Source organism: Brienomyrus brachyistius, chromosome 17 (assembly GCF_023856365.1).
Source record: "Brienomyrus brachyistius isolate T26 chromosome 17, BBRACH_0.4, whole genome shotgun sequence".
NCBI lineage: Eukaryota > Metazoa > Chordata > Actinopteri > Osteoglossiformes > Mormyridae > Brienomyrus > Brienomyrus brachyistius.
Genome location: NC_064549.1, coordinates 8,404,172 through 8,425,120, shown reverse-complemented (window position 1 = coordinate 8,425,120; position 20,949 = coordinate 8,404,172). Strand labels below are relative to the sequence as shown.

Genomic DNA, 20,949 nt, shown 5'->3' with positions numbered 1-20,949 from the left:
CAGAACCAAACGGGTTATGAATAATGCGCTCAAGGGACAATATTCATGAGCAATAGTCTTCAAATCCCGCCTAGAAAGAAATGCTTGGAAGTAAATGCGACAAATGCATGTCGATCAAATAGTATTTTAGGGTGTGTATGACGTTAAATACTATTTCGAAACATTGTCAATCAGAATTTTATATTTAAACCACTGCATTGTGTTTTATGCAACGTAGTAATTCAGCGTATGTCGAACGCTTTGACGAACCTTCTATCTCTTTAAAACGTGTGGAAAGCACGTTGAGGTAGAAGATGTCTACCACGTTATATCCATGAACAACAGCTGGACAGTAAAATGGCTCGATATACAAAGAATCCAGCGTTTGACCGCTTTGGACCTGCACTTTAAACACACGATTAGCGAACCACCAATCGGCGAAACAATTTTAACCACAATGTGGTCTGTTGAAGGGCCGTTTATATTAAATATACATAAGGGTGTGCTAAGTTATGAATAATGTAGAGTTTAGCCTTGCCGACACGCTTCCCCTGGTTGAGGTTGGGCTTTTTATTAATGCCGAAGTTCAAAATCTAAAATCGGCCGCGTTGTATGTATTTTACGCAACATCACTATGGCCTTGTCCTGTGATAATTATAACTTCTGCGATTATTTTTAAAATTTAAACCTCTTTATTACCAATGTTCTAACCTCATAATGTCTGACACAGTTCGGACATTGAATAAAAGTAGGTCATGTTCTCCGAATTGTCCGGGTCGATTACCATCAACGCCCGCGTACTGTATAAATGGAGATCATCGACTCTCTTTTTTTAGATATGATTCTGTGTTTGACGTGAATGCCCGATGGATGGTGTTGTTAATTGTTTTGGACCATTTTCAGTTGTTGAAACTATATAGAAATTTCACCTAACCTAATGTGAAAACGGCCCGATTCCTGCTACCGAAAATTGTTTGCCAAATGAATTTGTAATGAAAAGTAACATTTAAAATCTGTAATTCCTTACATTTTTTAATGTCTGAATCTGTTAAGGTAGGTATTCCAAACTTCACATATTGGCCTAACTACATTCAAATTCCTTTACTCGGTTACGTGGTTCAAATTCCACGTTGTAGAGAAACTGCACAAGTAAAGAGCCTCTTGGCTTTTGGTTCCCTGTGGATCCAGTTTTTGTACTTGTTTTCTATGATTAAAGAGATTTAAGTTGAACAAAAAGTAAAAAAAATGATACATGTACATCATCTACCAAAGCCAGGAAGAGGTCATTTTATTGGACATGTACAGAAAGTAATACAGTAAATATTTAAACATTTGATTTAATACAGCTGATATATGACAAATATAAAAATCTTTCGAGATTCAGTGTTGCTAAGGAGCTTAATTAGATGATACGTAGTGAAATATTTACGTGATTGGCCGCTTACATGAAACAGAGTGAGAACTTTTGTTACAGCTTTTTTTGCTCGGAGAAACATCATACTACGATTTATATGAATACGTAGACCAAAGAATGCTAAATGGATATTAATGGACGATCACATCGTAGTATTGTATAATTACAGAGGTATAGCGTGATATATTTAAAACTGCCCTCTGTAATCCGGAATCCAATAAACAGTCAGGTGATTCTAAAATGACACTGAGAAATAGTAAACAACACTTTGAATGAATAAAATTAATTACATCCATCCACCCACCCATCCATCCATCTTCCAACTCCTTATGCAGGTCAGAGTTGTGCAGGGCGCGGACCCTAAAATGAATAATTCTCGAATAAAAAAAAAAAAATCTTTGTAATTCCAGCTTAAAATTAATAGCCCACTTAACTTGTCAGTTAAACAGATAACGTTGTTTGTAGTTACCAAAACACTACAATTAAGCTAATTCTTTATGTTATTTGCAATTTAAACAGTTTACTTGGGTCTGTTTCGCAAAGTTTTTCGCTGAGTCAGCATGGTGGCCAAGTAACTAGCACTGCAAGCTCGCAAACAAGACATTGCATGTTCTGCTGGAGTGTCTACAGGTTTACACCCAAAGTGCCAAGACGTATGATTTAGATGAACTGGTGTTTATAAATTGGCCATATAGTGTGTGTCATCCTATCCAGGGTGTCTCCCGCCTCGTGTCCTGGGCTTCCAAAAATTTGCTCCAAGCCCAGTGTGACTAAGGCCCTGGATAACCAGTACAAGAAATGTATAGCTGTGGATGAGAGAAAGAATATTCTATCCTTGATTTAATATCTCAGATCCACACACAATTACCCTGCTGAATCACATCAGAGGTGGGAGGGGGCACCTGATGCAGTAACATCATTCTGCTGTAGGACACATGACACCAAAATATAACCCACAGGTAGCAGCCTACACACCCCAAGAGCTTAAAGAATCACTGCATTAATAATTTCAGAATGAACTTTCATGTAGATTTATACATGCATGATGATATGATCATGGGCAAGTACAGTACAGTGTAGCAGAAAAGCTCCTGACATTCTTAGAAAATGTTAGTACCATTTAATTCCATTTACCTGATGCTTTTATCCAAAGCAGCTTACAGTAAAGGGAAGGGTTACGGTTTACATGTGCTTCCTGGGATTTGAACTCATAACCTTTGTATCATTAAAACAATACCCTACTTGTTGAGCCACAGGAGCATGAGAACAAAAGAAAAGGCCAATAATTGGTCTAATTGAAAGTAAGTAACTTGTTGATGCGCACTTTCGTAAGGTGAGATTCTCACGGCATCAGTAAGCGTAAGATCTGCCCATTTAGTTTCGCGACATTTAATAAGAAAAGTAATCGATGAAAAGCAATAATGATACACAGAAGGACTGTCTTCTTGTTAACAATTATGTAAACCACAGTTTGCTGTCCCCTGATGGTCATGTGAGCAGGGGCCTGAAGAGAGCTCAGTTATACATCGTCAGGTAAAGCCACTGCGGGGGGGAAAAATGCGATACATTCTGAGAAATAAATTAAGAGGCAAATAACAATAAATATTAACGTATTATATAAATAATAATAATAAAATGCATTTATTTGTTCGTTTATAGAGCACTTTTAAACAACAGGAGTGCTGGAATAAACCATAACAAACAACACAAATGGCAAAACAATGTAACAAGAAGAATTTAAAAATAAACAGAAACAATTGAAAAGAGAAACAGAAACAATAAAAGAGTAAAAACAGTGACAATTGGTAGACTGAGAAATTCAGTTTTATTTACCGTGTTTCCCCGAAAATAACAGGGTCTTGTATTAATTTCTGCTCCAAACGACATGTTTAGAGCTGAATTTTCAGGGGATGTCTTGTTTTCCCAAGTATAACAAACTACAGCACATTTATCGGTATTCATGAACGAAAATCCACATTTATTCCAATACAGACATCATATCATCCTCTAACCGTATCTTTCCATGTAAACAATCTAACGGTACATTTTTTCCATGAACAAAAATCTACTGTGTATACATTTATTCAAATATAGTTGTCATGTCCTTCTGGAACATCATCGTAAATCTCCAAGCTCCAAATTCCATCCTGAATATCTCGCAACTATAGAACCAGTGGCCCCAATCTCTCGTGTCTAGCAGTAGCTCTGTCCTTAAATGAGCGCCTCTTGTCCATGTAGCCTCCTCGTAATGCCTATAATCGCATCTCATTCTAGTTACCGTGCAGTCCATGGGATAGTAACTAGGGCTTATATTTGGAGTAGGGCTTATATTACGAGCATCCTGAACAATCAAGCTAGGGCATATTTTCGGGGAAACACGGTATATACCATCACATTTAGATTTTTCTTCATATATGGTGAGATGCCACAAGGGTCTACAATAATGACATCATAATGTTCACTGTAGTTATTTCTGTTTACCTGTCTGTAGTTCAGAGAGATAGCTCCCATCCCCATTAGATCAAAGCTGTGAAATTTTTCTGCGAAGAAAGATGGGCACAGAATGTAGGGCGATCAGAAAAACTCACAAACACCTGACATTTCATTTATTTAACAGACGTTTTTAACCACTGCAATGTGCAATTGAGAGAGCAGGATCTGTCAGTCTGCAGTCCCAGAATTTGAGCCATTGACTTTCTGATCATAGGCATAGTGTCCAAACAAACACCCCACCCCCCCCATATAAACATTTAAGCACTGCACAATATACACATAACTGTGTCTCCAGCTGTTCCAAATTATATTGAGTGCTGGTCTGTACTCATATGATTCATAAACCACATCCCCGCCCCACGCGTTCTGCTTACGGATCATGGTGTTTAGTTTGAGGAGCAGACTTAGGAACCCTGGGTAGCTGACTGTCATGTCAGGTTCCGTGTAGCGCAGACCAATCAACTGGATTACGAACTCGTCCACCTGCAGGCCTAAATGACATCAGAAGAGCACCAGGATCAGCGCCGTCATTTAATGAATAATTCGGAAAGATAAAAACACAATTATTGGCTATTGTGGTTGGAGCAATAGTGTGCGGTACCTGCAGCTGTCAGAGCAGGTAGTATCTCACAGTATTCCAGTGATTGTGATTTGTTCTTGTCAAACAGCACAAAAATATCCTGAAACCAGATCAACATATTGTGCCAAGGGAATTACATCCAATACACGTGGCATTTTGTTGTTCGATATTAAGCACAGACACTGGAAGAATGTAAGAGATATGCAAGGTTGTTATGAATTTCAGTTGCATCACGGTCACAAACTTTAGTTTACCCAAAGCCAAACAGCCAGTCACTGACCACAGAGAATAACAAAACTATTTATCCATTAAACCCACTGAGATAAAGGCTTTCTTACTGTCCACTTGCTGAAAGCATCCCATAGGGACTGAAACTGTAGCCAGTCCAATTGCCCCGATCCTTTGCTCTGCCACAGTCGTTAAGGGAAATTCTCCAGTTCTTCAAGGGATGACAATAAACAGTTCTTGGCACAGCAAGTCCAGTTAAACATCAAATACCTGACAGAAAACAAATCTTTCTCTGGAAGTAGGATACATCCATCAGGGCTACAAAACTCCTGCAGTGCTCCAGACATAATTCCTTCTCACTCCCTGCCAGTGCTGTAAAGGTTCCAGGATGAAAATAAAATACATTAATCATCATTAAATTGACCACACTCACAAGTATAAGTGAACATGATCAAAAGGTGTAATAACTCCCAAGACTTTCTAAAATTAGTTTGCAGCATTCCTTATCTCAGCCTAATCCAGTGGTTCTCAAAGTCGGTCCTCGGGCCCCACTGCCCTGCTTGTTTTCCTGCTATCCCTGCCCCACACACAAGTCCCAGCTGTCTTTCAGCTTCTGATTGACTGAACACACCTGATCCAGGTAATTAGCAGTGTTAGCAGGGATAGCTGGGAAACAAGCAGGGCAGTGGGTCCTGAGGACCGAGTTTGAGAACCATTGGTCTAATCTGATACATACGTAAAGACAGAAACACTGGTTAATATTTAATATAATTAGTTATATATATATATCTTTTTTTATTTAGGAACTGAACCAACTAATTCATAAGAACCTCCTGTGCTTATCACTTCTTTCAGAATGTTGAACAGGTTCGCGGCACGGCACTGCTCCATCTGGGGAGAAGAGAGAACAGCACTGATAAATAAAAATTGTATCTCAAGGGTTCACAAGGTGATAACCTTGATATGTGCAAAAACCTGAACTCTCATTTATCAAACTTGTGTAAATTTCATTGTGGAAAAAAGCACTCATGCAAATTGGGAAAAAAATGCGTACGCACAAAAAAGTTCAGATTTATCAAATCTTGCGTACGCACATTTCCCCTTGGACATATAACTATCCGGTAAATCTGCATATACGCACAAGCCTGCAATCCTGCACAGTTGCTGTCCACAAATAACCAAAAAGCGGTCAATGCAAGCAGCGTTGCTCATATAATAAGCAAATCAAATAAGCAAAATCAGATGATAGCTACTGTAAGTAAAGGAAAACAACAAGTGGATTTATCACAAACAAGAGCATGTAAAGATGCGCATTTTCTAACGATTTATTTATCACACAAGTGTATATGGTCAGCTTTTTCTAGAACTTTCTTGCATTTTCCGATTAGATTCCAAATTGCATGTAGTTGTCACAGTACGTGTACTTTTTGTAATGATAATAAAGTTGAATCTAAAAGTGTGTGTTGAAAGGCGACACGTGGCTGACGCAGTAAACTTGGTCAGCGCTGCAGAACGGCCCGCAAAAATGCAGCCAGATCTGAAGATGGAGAGATAGGAATGACTTGAAGCCCACAGGGCCAGAGTAACCGTGTATATCTGGGGCAAACTCACACTTTTCTGCTTAAACGTCGAGGTGATAATAGGGCAAGCTAAGAGAGAAATTCCCCTCGGTGACCAATAAAATGTCATTATTATAACAGGGATGCCCTATCACGCGTGTTGTACCAGAGCAGTCAGGAAATACTGATGTGGTATGTAAAACTAAAAATGAACAAATTAAGATGACCCAGACCATCGAGCCACTATATTCACATTAACAGAATGAAATGGCTTTCAATTGACAAAAGTACCTTAATCACTACTCACTTTATTGTCTGCATCTACTGCTGTATGCTGTACTGTCATGCATTTGGCGTAAAAATACCCTTAGTGGTCCATGAACACTCTATTTCATTCAAATTTTTATTCTATTCTAATCTTTCTGTTTACATAGTTACTAGCAAGAAGGCAATTATGCCGTTACAGATATTCTCAATTCATGGGAAGAGGTGACAAGACGTAGTATTTAAAATAGCAAATTAATTTAATCAAAACAAAAACAAAGTCTTTGGCTTGCACAAATAAACGGGTTCCCAGTAGAATAAAAGAGATTAATAAAATAAAAATAAAGATACACGCCAGTTCACATTTTGAGATTTACTGCTTTCCGTGAGAGTGCAGGTCAATTGTGTGAACCGTTGGCACACACAAGGTCATTTCACAGGTTTACTTGTATGTAGCTCCCTGCTTTACAATGGGTGTCACCCTTTCCTGATTTGTCCAAAATGTTGCGCTTGCCACCATTTGAATGTCTGTAGATTTATGAAAGAAATATACGTGCATTATTCCCCGTCACACTGCGTTTCTGCATAAATCTGTGATATTCCTTAAAAAGTATCGTTTTATGCATGTGCAACTTTGATAAAAGAGGTCTCTGGATTTTCTGATCCGCATATAGATCCACAGGATATGGGAGTTGGCGTGTGGAACGCGGCCGATTTTATTGGAACCTTTGAGGTGACGAATCAAAAAACCCACAAAACAAGTTTCACTCATTCATTCAGATCAGCTAACTTGCTAAGACATGAGAAGGGAGCCATTGCCTAATAAAACTGGTTGCAGGTGTGTTGAGGGCAAGAGAGCATGACAGCGTCTATATCTCGCACTGCAGTATTCTACTGGCTGACAGCGTCTATATCTCACACTGCAGTATTCTACTGGCTGACAGCGTCTATATCTCGCACTGCACTATTCTACTGGCTGACAGCGTCTATATCTCGCACTGCAGTATTCTACTGGCTGACAGCGTCTATATCTCGCACTGCACTATTCTACGGGCTGACAGTGTCACAATGTCTGTGTCTTACTGTGAGATTCTATAGACGGACAACTTGGCAGTGTCTGTGATATTCGACAGACTTACATTGCAGCAATGTTTGTTGAAAATCTGCTGAACATCTGCGACAGAGGGAAGGACTGACTGGGTGGGAGCGGTGGTCTGCATCTGCAGAAGCATAGTTACACACAAAGGTGTCTCACCAGCAGGACAGTACTGGGTGTACAGCAAGCTGCTTGGCTTTATGCTAGTGAAGTAGTTCTAGGTGTCTCATAAGATCTTTGCAAGTGACAAGTACCAATATGACATGTAGCTGTTTACCTGTATGGGCAGTTTAACATCCATGCTGGGTTTCTGAGAAGGTCTGCAAAAATGGAGAGAAATATCTGCAACACCAGCAAGATCTATCCAGTTATTTCCAAAACAAAACAAGAGACCCTACCCCCTTTCAATTTGCTAATTATGTATTAGTTACAAATCAATTGTTAAAATTCACTATTGACGTAACCAATAATGCAATAAATTATTGATTATGTGGGGGTGACACTTGCAACTTTACCACGTGACTCCAATAATCTGATTTCTGACTCTCAAACTCTATTGACCGTTCACTGCTCTTTGAAAATTACACAGAATAACTTAATGATGACATGACTAAAATTAACCGTATTTCAACGTAAAGACTTTAAACTGTACCATTGGTAATACAGAATTTTATCTTGTCCAACATCATTTTATTTTACCATCACAAATGAAATGGTATCCAAAGTGAGGAGTGTCAGCGGGTTCATACCCTGCTGCTGTGAATATTCTTTTTCTTTTCCCAGCTACGTTCATTTTTCATTCTTAATTAATATATGAATGATGGGAGAAATTCATCTGACATAATGTCTAGATAAATGGACAAATCCAAAGCTTAATTAATATCAGCAAAAATAGACCAGTTTGCACTTCTATGTCCTTTTTACATAACATGACGGTATAACTGGATATTTCACTTGGGGGATGAGGGGTCTTATTATATTTAGCCCCCATAATGCACCATTCAGTTAGGTTTTCGCCTTGACTGTCGCCGCTCACTTTGTCGTGTTGCCCTTCTCCGTCAGGACGCGGAGAATGAACTCGCCCTGCAGACCAGCTTCCCACGTCGAGGGGATGATGACATATTGGCCAGGGGGCAGGTGGCCTCGCACCACCACCTCTCTGCGTGGGCTGTAGTTGTCCAGGCAGAGTAAGGGCTTGAGCAAACTCAGGTCCAGGTGGGATAGGTACGACTGATCCGAGCGCACCTGCGTGGCACACAAACACACAGTGGTAGCACACCATCAACGCCTCTACATTAACGAGTGAACAGTGAGTGTGTCTGCCTGCATGCACACTTTGGTTTTGAAATGCCTCTTGGGCGACTGGATCATAAGTAGTCAGCTAAGACACATTGCCGTTTACACCTGTGTGTCACGGTTTCCAAGGTGTCCAGCTGACCAATTGTGTTCAGATTTCATTACCGCCTGCGTCACTTCCGCTAAAAGGTCAAATGGATCCGCGCACAGTTATTGCGACGTTCATGCCAGAGACACATCAGGATGCATTAGCATTTAAACTACAAAAGATACGTCTTCAAATGCGTCGCAGACCAGCTCGGCTAGTGGTTTGGGTGATCCGATAACAGGGCGTCTTGGTGGCCGTTTACACTTGTATTTAACACGGTCTACTTGTAATCCAATTGCCCAAGTGTAAACAGGGCCATAGTGATTCTTGTCCCCAAATTTGTGTCTATAATACAAATCCATCCATCCATCTTCCAAACCGCTTATCCTACTGGGTCGCGGTGGGTCCGGAGCCTATCCCGGAAGCTAATAGGCACGAGGCAGGGAACAACCCAGGATGGGGGGCCAGCCCACTGCAGGGCACACTCACACACCATTCACTCTCACATGCACACCTACGGGCAATTTAGCAAGTCCAATTAGTCTCAGCATGTTTTTGGACTGTGGGGGGAAACCGGAGTATCCGGAGGAAACCCCACGACGACATGGGGAGAACATGCAAACTCCACACACGTGACCCAGGCGGAGACTCGAACCCGGGTCCCAGAGGTGTGAGGCAACAGTGCTAACCACTGTACCACCATAAGACAAATCGAGTTACAGAAACCGACCTTGTATATGTGTAGATTTACGGCGAGCTGCGTCTCAGTACGTCTGTTGTTCCTTTGCATCAGAGCCACCAGGAAGGTGCAGGACAGCTCAGGGTCCCTTGGGTCTTCATCCTCTTCTTGCAGGGTCAAGTGGAACTGAGGGTTCTGCCAAAATCTGACTACAAAATCACAGAGCCCAACCCAGCATAATCCAGCATTAGTGTATCGTGTAGAAATTAACCTAAAAACAAAGGTTAGGTCGCTAGCGTGCGTGTGTGTGTGCGGGCATGTTCCTGGACTGCCATCCCATTTGAGGTACGTCCCTATTTTCTGCTCCCTGAATTGTTCGACGGGCTCTGGACTTGCTGCAACAGCATGACGAATAAGCAGTTAAGAAAAATGTGTGAATGAACGGACCACAGGACGAGATATCGCTATTTTTAGAACGCGATAGACATCTGTCTGTCTCTAGGCTTATCATCACACCTTTTGCACAGACCATTTGATCGAGCGACAGTCGACAACAGTTGATAGCAGATTACAAAGCAACATTGGCTACTAATCAATTGTTTGTTGAACTGCCCGCTTGTCTATGCGGAAATACTGCATGAGCCAGATGAAATACCAAGAAACCACTGACTCATCAATCAGTCAGCCACCGCAAAAATCGTCAACAGTGTGGAAATCTTTGAATGAAGATGGAAACACGCGCAGCATATGTCATGCGTGTGGAACAAAAACATTTCAACAATTCACAATACCGAACGAAAAAAAAAAAAAAAAAGAGTTTGCAGTAATAACATGTAATTGAAACATAGCTTTCAATATATCAATCTACGGCCATGGGGCACATGTCCCTGAGGGGGGGATCCTGCTTGCTGGATCCTCATTGCTGAGGACCTGAGCAGCTGTGCTAGACCAAGGGGACGCCCACATAACACCTGTCTGTAGCTGACTGACAGTGACTTCCGGAGGGTGGGACTGGACCTCATGTTGGCCTGGTGGGGGAGGAAGGGGGCTGCAGGGATCGCTAACCAGAATCCTGAGGTGTTTCATCATATGCAGAGTGGGGCTAATACACTGCACCACTGCACCACTGCACGCTCCCCAACCTGACCTGACCTGACGTATCACAATATTGTGTTTTTTCAAGATATTTTTTTTATGTTATTTATATTTATGTACTGTGTTTGCACTGCACTTACTTGTTTACACTATGCGTAATGCCTTTGTCTGTCTGGCACTCTACATACGTCCGTCTGTGCACTGCGCTCTCGCTGCTGTATCAGGCAAGCTTTCCCACTGGGTTTTAAAAAGTCCATCTTAATCTTAATCTTAAAATACAAGGAACTTCACCAATAATAATTTTTTTTTGTGGTGGATGATTAATCATTTTAATGAAGGAGACATAACAAGAGATGCATCAAAAATGTTACACTGGAATGTTTATTAGTCTCCTTCGTTGGACCCCCTGACCCATTTACAGCAACAGGGGAGATGTTTGGATGGATAATTTAATTTCTGATTTTTCATTCTAATTTATTTTTCACACTAATTTATTATAGTATTGCCCTTAGTAGTAAAACAAAATGTGGAAATATCTAGAAAAGCTGCAATACAGAATTCATATACATAGAATCTGTGCTGGGAATCAGACTGTCGCTGGTGAAAGTGACTATTGATGTCAGCTTTAAGAATCTATAAAAATGGGCTTGTAACGGGACCCAATTAGAAAAAGCACCAGCTGATGAGACTATCTGGAAGAGGCAGTGTGTCCCATCCCAGTCCTCAGGGACCCATCAGACAGTCCAGTTTTCACTCTCTACTGGGTTGGGAAACACTGGTGTAAGGGACGCTGATCTGGTGAGATTATGGCTTGTCATTTAGTGAGACAACGCTGACATAAATTGACATCTGTGAAAAAGTGTGACGGCAAATGCTAGCAAGAAATCCGGCTTCACTACCACAGAGATGTTAAACATGTATTAGTAACCATATTATTAACAACCAGCACCAAAACTGTCTTACCCCCTCCAGGAGGACCCCCAGCGGACAGGCTGGGCACCCAGCTTCCCTGATGCAGGGTGCACTGCCAGGGTTTGACAGTATCCAGGCCACTGAGCGTAGCCTCGGTCAGATGGCACACCTCAATCTCATCAAAATTCAGGCAGAAATCTGACAGCGTCATCCTGGCGACAGCAGGACAGGGAGAATCCAAAGTAACAAGTTCTGATCAAGACAGCGATCAGAATATTCGGAAAGATGCAAGCAGCAGTAATTCACAGGAGACGGACCAGAATTCCCCGTCCTCCGCTTGCGTTCTACCGATGCGCTCCTGTTCAACTTTGCTGACTTGGTTCCACTCGGATCTGCAAAGGAAATGTAGGATTTCAGCACTGCTTCCTTCTTCCTTCATAGCTGCAGTTAAAGACTGAATTTCAGTTTCATGGGAGGTCTTGGATCACTGTGACTGAAAACATTAAGCAAGGGTAGCGAAAGTTGACGAACCCATTTTTGTCGCTCCAAGGTCCCTCCCATTCGGTGTTCCCCCACGGATTATACACTCGCACTAGCTCAACCACCCCAGTGCGCGTAGTGACCTGGGAGAGTGAAGGGCGTTTATGTTCGTCAGAAACATGTACACAAGCTAAACGAATGCAGTGTAGAAATGGTGCTAGCTGCTGATCAGCGGTGGAAATTTCAGGTCCAGAAAGTAAAAATTCAGACCAAGATTTTGTTTCACAGAGTACTCAACTGGTTGGTTGGGACAAAATCTTGGTCTGGATTTTTACTTACTGGACCGGAAATTTCCATCTCTGGTACTAATGAACAGCTGGACCAAAGTCTCACCTTCTCCACTGCTGTCATGGAGTAGGCATGTCGGAACATGATTCCAAACTTGTTCTTCTGCTCCAGTGGACCCTGTTTGTATAGAAAGACGTTAAGCATGCTGATACACAGTCTATTTATCCAGTGTTTCTCAACCCGGTCCTCAGGAACCCCCAGACAGTCCATGTTTTTGTTCCCTCTCAGCTCCCCACACACCTGTACCAGGTATTTGGCATACTTGATTGTTTGGTTCAGGCATGCTGCAGACTGGGAGGGACCGAAGGTGTGGACTGTCTGGAGGTCGCTGTGGACTAGGCTGAGAAACACTGTGTTATCCCACGCTCACTATTTACGCTGAAATAAAAACATTGCTTTTTGAGAAACAAAGGTTGACCTATAGGGGCAGAGAGAGAGACAAAGTTTTCTTTGGTTACAGCTAGAGGTGGTGTAGGGAAACAGACATCATTCAGTTAGTACGCCAACTCAACACACACACACACACACACACACACACACACACACACACACCTGCGTGCTGGCACAATTAATGAGTGCTCCTCTCTTCAGCAGGCCATCGAGAAAGTGTCCACTATCGTGAGGCAGTGCTGCCACACTGAATACCTCTGTCACACCCCCGGTCATGTCCACCATGGCCTCGTGGGGGAAACCCATGTTTAAGGCCTGGTACCCCCCCTTTAACCTGGTGATTGAAGGCAGAACACTGGAGCATAAGCTACAAACAAGGAGGAATGAATCAAAACTTATACAATATTCATAACTATTCTTAGAACATGTGTTGATACAAGGATCTGCATCCCAAAAAGCAAGTTAAAATATGATATATAAAACTGGACAATGCAATCACTGCTCGTTTAATGACCATTCACAAATACGATGGCAATGAAAAATTCATTTTTATACCAATCCGTACATTTATGAACAAATTTTTCCTGACAACGCACAGCAAGGTGAGGGAGATCTTTGAATCAGGATGTACAAAATATTAAAAATTGAACTTCATGAAGCAGAAAAAAAGGATGATGTAATAAGGAAGGATGATGTCATAAGGAAGGATGATGTCATAAGTACAGCCGTGGTCACACCTAAGCTACCGTAATTAATTTTTTATTTCCCCCTTGGTCTGGTGATGAGTTTAGTAGCTTAGTTGTTTATACATTATCATGGACCAACGCATCACATTTCACTTTGATCATGGAATGTCTCAAGCAGAAATAGCAGCATGTCTGTCAGTGTTAGACAATTATCATATGAAAAAAAGAGGGAAAACTAAAGTTGTTTAGTTTTCTTCAGTGCCCCATGGCTTTCAGTTTGCTTTACAGTAAAGGGGATCATTACAATGAGATGATGTTGAGCTGTTAAAGAATTCTAACTTTTCATCCAGAATCAAGACGACGTAGTTATAGACTTCTAGGTAATTATCACTATTCACTAGACAGTTAATGTAAGTAATAGACAGGAACAATACAATTTGCGTAAGATTATTAACCTTCATTAGAGGCTTAAAATAAGGAGTTTATTCGACAGCACTGTCCTGTATGCTCAGTTACAGCAGTCATGACATCACCACATGATCTTATCCTCTCGGGATAACTTTTATGTCAAGATCACAAGATAAATAAGTTGTTTATAATGGGAAGATAAAAATGATGAGAGTATCCTCTTTGGGTTTCTGTATTAATGTGATCAGCGTCCTTTCGTAATATCTACCCAGTCTTTTCCATTGGATGTTCTAGACGTCAGCAATGCATCACATTTTAACTAGCTAAGGATGCTATCTGCCCTGGAGAGGGACAACATATTCAAGAATGAAATATTCCATATTTTCCCAGTATGAGAAACTTAAAAACAAGCGTGTTAAAATAATCGTTAAGAATATTAGTGGGGTTCGAACACAAGTTAAATGCACACTGACTTGGCGTATGCCTTCTCCAGAAGTGAACTCCAAAACTCTTCTTTCACAGACGAATGCAGATAAACAAGCCGGCCTTCGCATGTTGGCAGGAAGTCATCAATCTTTACTTCCTTCCATTCTCCATACTGCCAGAACTGCAGAAAGAAAGAGGTTAACAGGGAACTGAATTGGTTGCCGTTAGTCTTTAAAAACTAGCAATGATTTGGGGAAATTTAGATGTCATTGTATAAAAATGTATTTAACTCCTCTGATGATTGTAACCATCTGGGGCGATTCATGCTTTAATGATCCTGAGCTATGTTGTCTGGAGCTGTATAAGAGAGTCGTGCCATCTGGTAAGACCTCCCTTGGTCAACAGGCCCACGGGGAGAAACCAGACAAACTCCAATCCAATAAAGACCCCCGTGAAAGGTACCAAAACAAGTAGGGGTATCCTGCACAGAATAACGTAACTTGATGTGTTTAAAAGGGAAACCCCCTATGGACTACTGGCAGACTTCAATGGTTGCATGGGGAATGATGACGATGCCTAAAGGAACATGACTGGGAAGAATGGCCTGCAAGGTCTAAACCCAAGAGCCGCTGGTGAGCTGGACCTGGCAGATAAAGATGAGGTTGGTGTTCGATGGGATCATTTAGCAGAAGCTTCCGTGTCAGATAAATCCAACTGACACTTCCATAAAACACGAATAGATTATGTTCAAGGTCAAAATCACTGCAGCACTGACGTGGTGGTAAGCCTGGGACCCATTGGTGGTCACCACTGGTGAAGAAGCTCTCCAGTGGAAGAAGGAGACCTTCAGGGCAAAGCTTACTAAGGTCACCTGAGACAGACGAAAGATCCCAATGGCCAAAAGGGCAGCATCTACGACAGTCATGGTGGATCTAAATTATCAGACCCAGCTTGTTGTTTACCAGTCAATATATGTGCCTATCCTTACCTATGATCATGAGCAATGACTAAAAGATCATGGTTGAAAGTACATGCAGCCAAAATGGAGTTTCTCTGCAGTCTTGTCAAGCCTACTCTCCAGAACAGAGATCATTTTTATGTTTCCAAATATTATTTGGAAATAAGAGGGACTTTGAAACAGAGCTGCTGCAGATCAAGGCGAGCCAACTGAAGGGGTTCGGGCATTTTATATGGATGCCATCTGGGTGGCTGCCCAGGCAAATTTTCTGGCCAGGATCCACTGGGCAGACGAACCCGGAGCAGACTCAGAACATGTTGGAGAGTCTGTATTTCCCAGATGGCTTGAAAATATCTTGGCCTAGGATCCCCTGAAACAAGCTAGAGTGCATGGCTTCTAGTTAGAGCGCAGTCTGATCTGATCTGCTTGGCACGCTGCCTCTACAGCTCTCACCAGGAAAGAGGTGCGATGAATGAATATGACGTTAAATCTAAAGGGTTACCAGTATCCTGTCCATCACTGACGGATTTAATCCAACAGGAACCAATACACTAACCAGCATAAAATGTCTTATTTTCATCCTGTGATTTACAGGAAATTCTCACCATCGTGACTTTCAAAGCGTTTTACCCAATCGTCACTTCTACTCTTAACCCTTACAAATGAATTGGGAGATTATTCCCTGTGATACTGGGATTATTCCCTGTAGCTGACTGTCAGGTCTGGCAACATCTGGTGGGATCAATGAGTGAGTCAAGGGGAAAGCAAGATCCAAAAGATTATCATCATGATCATTACTTCTGTAGGTGGCAACATGGACCAGTGGACAGCACAAGGGTATTAGTTTTGATCGTTACCTAGTCTCTATTTCATATAGATCTACCATTTTCTTTCCATGTTCCCTGGTATTTGTAAGCATTACCGTTACCTCCCACAGTCCAAATATATATTATTAAAGCAGATTGGCTTCTCTAAATTGCCCGTAGTGAGTGACTTTATGTGTGTTTATGTGCCTTGTGATGAACTGGTGTCTTGTGTGGGATGAGCCCTGCCTCTCGTCCGGTGCTTCCCAAAATAAGCACAGAGCGATGATGCAGTATGTCTACCAGCTACTTAACTTACGTCAGCTAGGTATTGTTAGCTTTTTCCAGCCTATAAGGAATTAAACATTTCATCATTATCTACAAATATAATTTTCCTGACAATGAATACTCTACTATACTATACCATACTACTGTATATTACATACAGGTTTACATAACATTTTTATTTATGTCGCAGTTTACATGCTGTAATGAAGTACAGAAAGATTATATTCAATATTATTATGCGCAGATAGTTTGCACACATGCTGTCTGTTATATATTTTACATACTACATTTATATTCTGCTGCTACATTCCTGCTGCTGTGTTATATATAGATAGTCGATTCATGTATATTCATGTGTCTGCCCTCCTACCGTGTCATGTGCGCTGCGTGTGGTCCGTGTCCAACCCCCGTGTTTACACTTGTGTACTTAATCTGCATCTTGCCCCTGTAATTGTGTACATATGCCCCCCCCCCTCCCCTATGTGTCTTATGTTACATCCTGGGCCCAGGTGAACGACATCTCAAACTACCATATACTCGTGCATGGGCTAGCTTGACTTGGATAGATACCTATTTTTAAAATCTAGCATCAAAAATAGCAGCAGAACTGTGGAAAGTTCCTATTAATAAGTTCAGAGCTGACTATAATCCGCTGCAGTTTTGGGCACACTGGAGGACTGACCGACCTGGAAGACAAAGCAGCCGGTGTAGCCTTCCTGGAAGCTCTGCCCGCAGGGCACCACACGCTCCAGCAGGTGGCGGTGCAGGGAAAGAGAAGTCACTACCGACAGAAACCAGCAGTCACCTGAAGAAGAGGACGGCGATGTAATCTCCATGGCATGGTTTGGAATCTCAGTCATCAGATACACAATTTTAATGCTATAGAGGGCCCCCTTATAGCGCTCTGCCTTACTTACGTGCAAGAAACAATACACAAGCTCCAGAAAACTAGCTTACAGTGTTAATACACCAGTAAGTTATTTGGTTTTAACTCCCCATTTTTAAACATTTCAGTTTGCGTTCGTTTTATTATATTATAGATCCATCGTGGGTGCAACACAAACATTTCAGCACTAGGCCATCATCAAAGGATTCAAGGGGATTCAAGGGATTTACTCGGCACATACAAGGTATGGAATCAGGCTATAACCTGCAGTGAAATGCAAGGTGGTCATCCCTGCCATAATGAAAAGGGCGAAAGGCAAATAGACAGAAAGGTAACGATGCAATGAAGATAATAAGGAACAGGGAGTTATACTGAGGGCAAGACGGAACAGAAATGCACTAAACAGTACAAATAAGGTGTGAGGTACATACATAAGGAGTGAATGTTAAATGACAGCCATCGATTAAGTATTAAGCACAAGACTGTAGCCATGCAGTCAACATTGGGGGGAACCAAGTCCATAAATATCCTGTTGTTTATGTAAATGTGTTTGTCTTTTACTAACATCAGCTACTTGTTTTAAATGAATCCCTTAAAATGGAATGTCAGGAGGATTGTAATTTGAATAGCCCTGATATAAGTTATGTCTGTCTGGTCTGATTAGTAAAGGATTGCTGAATAACAGGCATTTTCATACATGTTTTGGGAAAGATATTCTTTCATTGCCAAAGCTTCAGGAAAGATATATAGCTGATGTCATACTTTTCAGAAAGGTACTGAATTTAAATTGTGCTTAAGTTTAATTCAGGGGAGGTCAATCTTATCCACAAAGGTCTACGGTGTGTATGTGGGTTTTCACTGCAACTCCCTAATTAGATTACTAATTAGGGGACTGATTGGATGAAGAGTCTTCACACCTGGGTTTGAACAGGTGGCCTAAAGGTTATCCCAAAAACCTGCATACACACCGGCCCTTTGTGGATAAGGTTGGTCACTCCTGGTTTAAATGAATAGATCAGTGATTCCCAATCCAGTCCTCAGAGACTCACGGACAGTCCATGTTTTTGCTTCCTCCCAGCTCCCTGCCAGACAGTCCACATTTTTGCTTCCAGCTGGGAGGGAGCAAAAATCTGGACTGTCTGCAGGTCCCCACGTAGTAGGGAAACACCAGTATAGATGAATTACAGATCTGCAGAACCTGTGACTCACTTACTCAAGCATCCCTGACACACATCCATGCGCGTGGCTCCGCCCACAATGAACTGCGGTGACTGACAGATATCCTGGCAACAGAGAGAGTTACACATCACAGTCACATTCGTCTGCTAATTGGAAAAGTTAGGTCTGGAGAAAGCCGCAATGACATTAGCTTGCAAGCAGCATAGTTTAAATCATCTTTTCTTGCAGGCTTTGATTTACGTTATATTATGCCAGTCAGATTTATATTTATCTGCAATTTTAATATGTTGCTCCAGCTTTTTAAATATTCAATGAAAATTGGTCAAATATGTAGGTGTTCAGTTGTCATGGAAAGATCCATGGGGAAGACAGTTTATTTACAAAATGCATACTTTTTGTACCTGTCTATTGTTACTTTATTTCATGGTAACGACTTTTAACAGTCAACACTGTTGTGTTTAATGTTACAGGACACTGGCACCGACATTTGGGAGGTACTTTTAGGCAAGTTTGCATATACGCAAACAATTTATCATGTTTAATTAATTGATTACCAACCAACAGGACTATATTAATTATTTACAGTACTTCGAGTAATAACTTGCACGCAGGATTACATTAAAATGGAAAACGGATCAACTTGGTTTACCTTAGGTCGCTTCCACACGATGTTTGCCTGTTGCTGCATGTTCCCGTAAGGAAATGTGGTATCGACGAAAAGTCCATCGCCAGCGTAATTAGTATTAGAAAATGCCGGGGCAGATGGAACCAAAGCTGCAGAGCTTCCCAGAGGCTGGCGCGATGGCCCGGCAGGAGAGCTGCTTTTGTCCGGGGTTTTGGTTTTACTCTTGTCGGACATGGTGGACCTGCATTCGCCCTAGTTTGATCTTTCACCCAGGACGCGTTGGCGCTTGACTGTGTTGTTAGATTACGCGGAAGACGTGTTCTTGTGAAAGATTCAATCAGATATATAATATTAAGGGAATGTATTTAAAATAATACACCATATAAGTTATTTAGCATTATACGGCATGCCCAAAATACGAGACTTGTGTTCAGTACTGATTAACAATAAAACTTTACTTCATAAACTTTACCTTTTATTAAATTCACAGAAACCTAATACCTGTTCGAGGCCACGCCCATGTGAACGGACACCGCACAACAGCGCACCTGAATTAAGAAATATTACCATAATAAAGTCGGTATGTATTGTGCTTTATTTTATAACAGCAGGCTCGCACGTTTAGGTAAGATGTTGTCACCATATCAAAATACTATCCTTTAATATGAATAGTCTAAGTAGCTCACCCGTCCTTACACATTCCGGATGAAAACGTGAAAACAATAAGCGAATATTTGTGTAAAGGGCATTAGGTCAGACGTACAAGCCTATTCAATGTGGAATGTTAGGGAAATGAAGCGATCGAAACGTTAAACCTGTTCCCGGATTCTGAGTGTAGTTGACAAACTTTTAGCGAAATTGTTTGCAGGATATAAACAGGAAATAAACCACTTCCGCTAAAGGACTTGCATACTGTCCTTCCAGATCAAATATTTTAACTCATTTTAACGTTTGTACAGCCCATTTTAATGTAGTGCGCACATCAGGGACACCCGTCTAAGGATTTTCGTGTTATTAGTGATGAGATCAGAATACGCGTGGGAAACTGGGATCTGAGTCCTGCCTGCATCAACATTGTTGCTTATAATATGCATTATTCGACAGGGGAGTGAATCACTTTAACCGAATAGACATTTCAGTAAATGTAAAAATGCGATACATTTTTACCGGCTTCAGTATTAGCCGTGTGATAGTGCTCAAGGACACACACGTTGGACACTTAACAGGAGAGATGCTAAATACTGTAAAAGTGCTACCTTAAAAAATACCTCCTGGCCTGAACTGGTATTTTTCTGTTGGGCCAATGGGTATGTGAGCCAACAAAATTGATCTTGGGGGACAACAGGGCTCATTTAATATCCCAGCCCTGGTTACCACAGAACCAGGAAGCTTCACATAGTTGGAGCTGGTGCCATGGTTGCCTATGGGGCCAGTGCACATAGACACAAAAGCTGGCCATCATGCCTGCTGTTCCAGAAAGTGAACCGCGGCTACAAGTGAGTGCATGCAACACACCAACAGGATTAAGCAGTTTAGATGGTATTTGGTTGAACACTCAACCCAGGAAGTAGTTAATTCCAAGGATGAAAAAGTGGGAACTACCTGGTACCGTCTAGGTGTCCGCGATGAAGTGGTCACTAAGCGCATGTCTACATGGAAACTGGGAAGCCCCTGACTCAGATAACGTCTAATCCATCCATCCATCCATTTTCCAAACTGCTTATCCTACTGGGTCGTGGGGGGTCCGGAGCCTATCCCCCTAATGTCTTATCGATAATTAAAAAAATAA

At 41.6% G+C, this 20,949-nt stretch overlaps 1 protein-coding gene across 1 annotated transcript; it reads right to left on the bottom strand.

Moving 5' to 3' along the window:
- Positions 1–1,243: 1,243 nt before the first annotated feature.
- zgc:85932 (uncharacterized protein LOC405875 homolog) lies at positions 1,244–20,769 on the bottom strand. Its single transcript, XM_048981580.1, has 20 exons — positions 19,185–20,769; positions 18,570–18,639; positions 17,157–17,275; positions 14,469–14,602; positions 13,064–13,235; positions 12,557–12,628; positions 12,215–12,306; positions 12,001–12,075; positions 11,735–11,895; positions 9,728–9,885; positions 8,650–8,858; positions 7,891–7,933; positions 7,657–7,737; positions 5,525–5,585; positions 5,002–5,066; positions 4,805–4,873; positions 4,488–4,566; positions 4,261–4,377; positions 3,875–3,933; positions 1,244–2,935 (listed from the first exon to the last, which is right to left on the bottom strand). Exons 1-20 carry the CDS (start codon positions 19,392–19,394, stop codon positions 2,909–2,911), a joined length of 2,073 nt encoding a protein of 690 aa, XP_048837537.1. The 5' UTR covers positions 19,395–20,769; the 3' UTR covers positions 1,244–2,908.
- Positions 20,770–20,949: the final 180 nt, after the last annotated feature.

Bases quoted from the DNA above. Each gene is read 5' to 3' on its own strand.
- zgc:85932 (XM_048981580.1), bottom strand. From the start codon at position 19,394: ATGTCCGACAAGAGTAAAACCAAAACCCCGGACAAAAGCAGCTCTCCT. The intron at 18,640-19,184 runs GTAAACCAAGTT...CTCTGTTGCCAG, and splicing joins TCGTGTGGAAGCGACCTAAG to GATATCTGTCAGTCACCGCA. The intron at 8,859-9,727 runs GTCGGTTTCTGT...TGTGCCACGCAG, and splicing joins TAAATCTACACATATACAAG to GTGCGCTCGGATCAGTCGTA.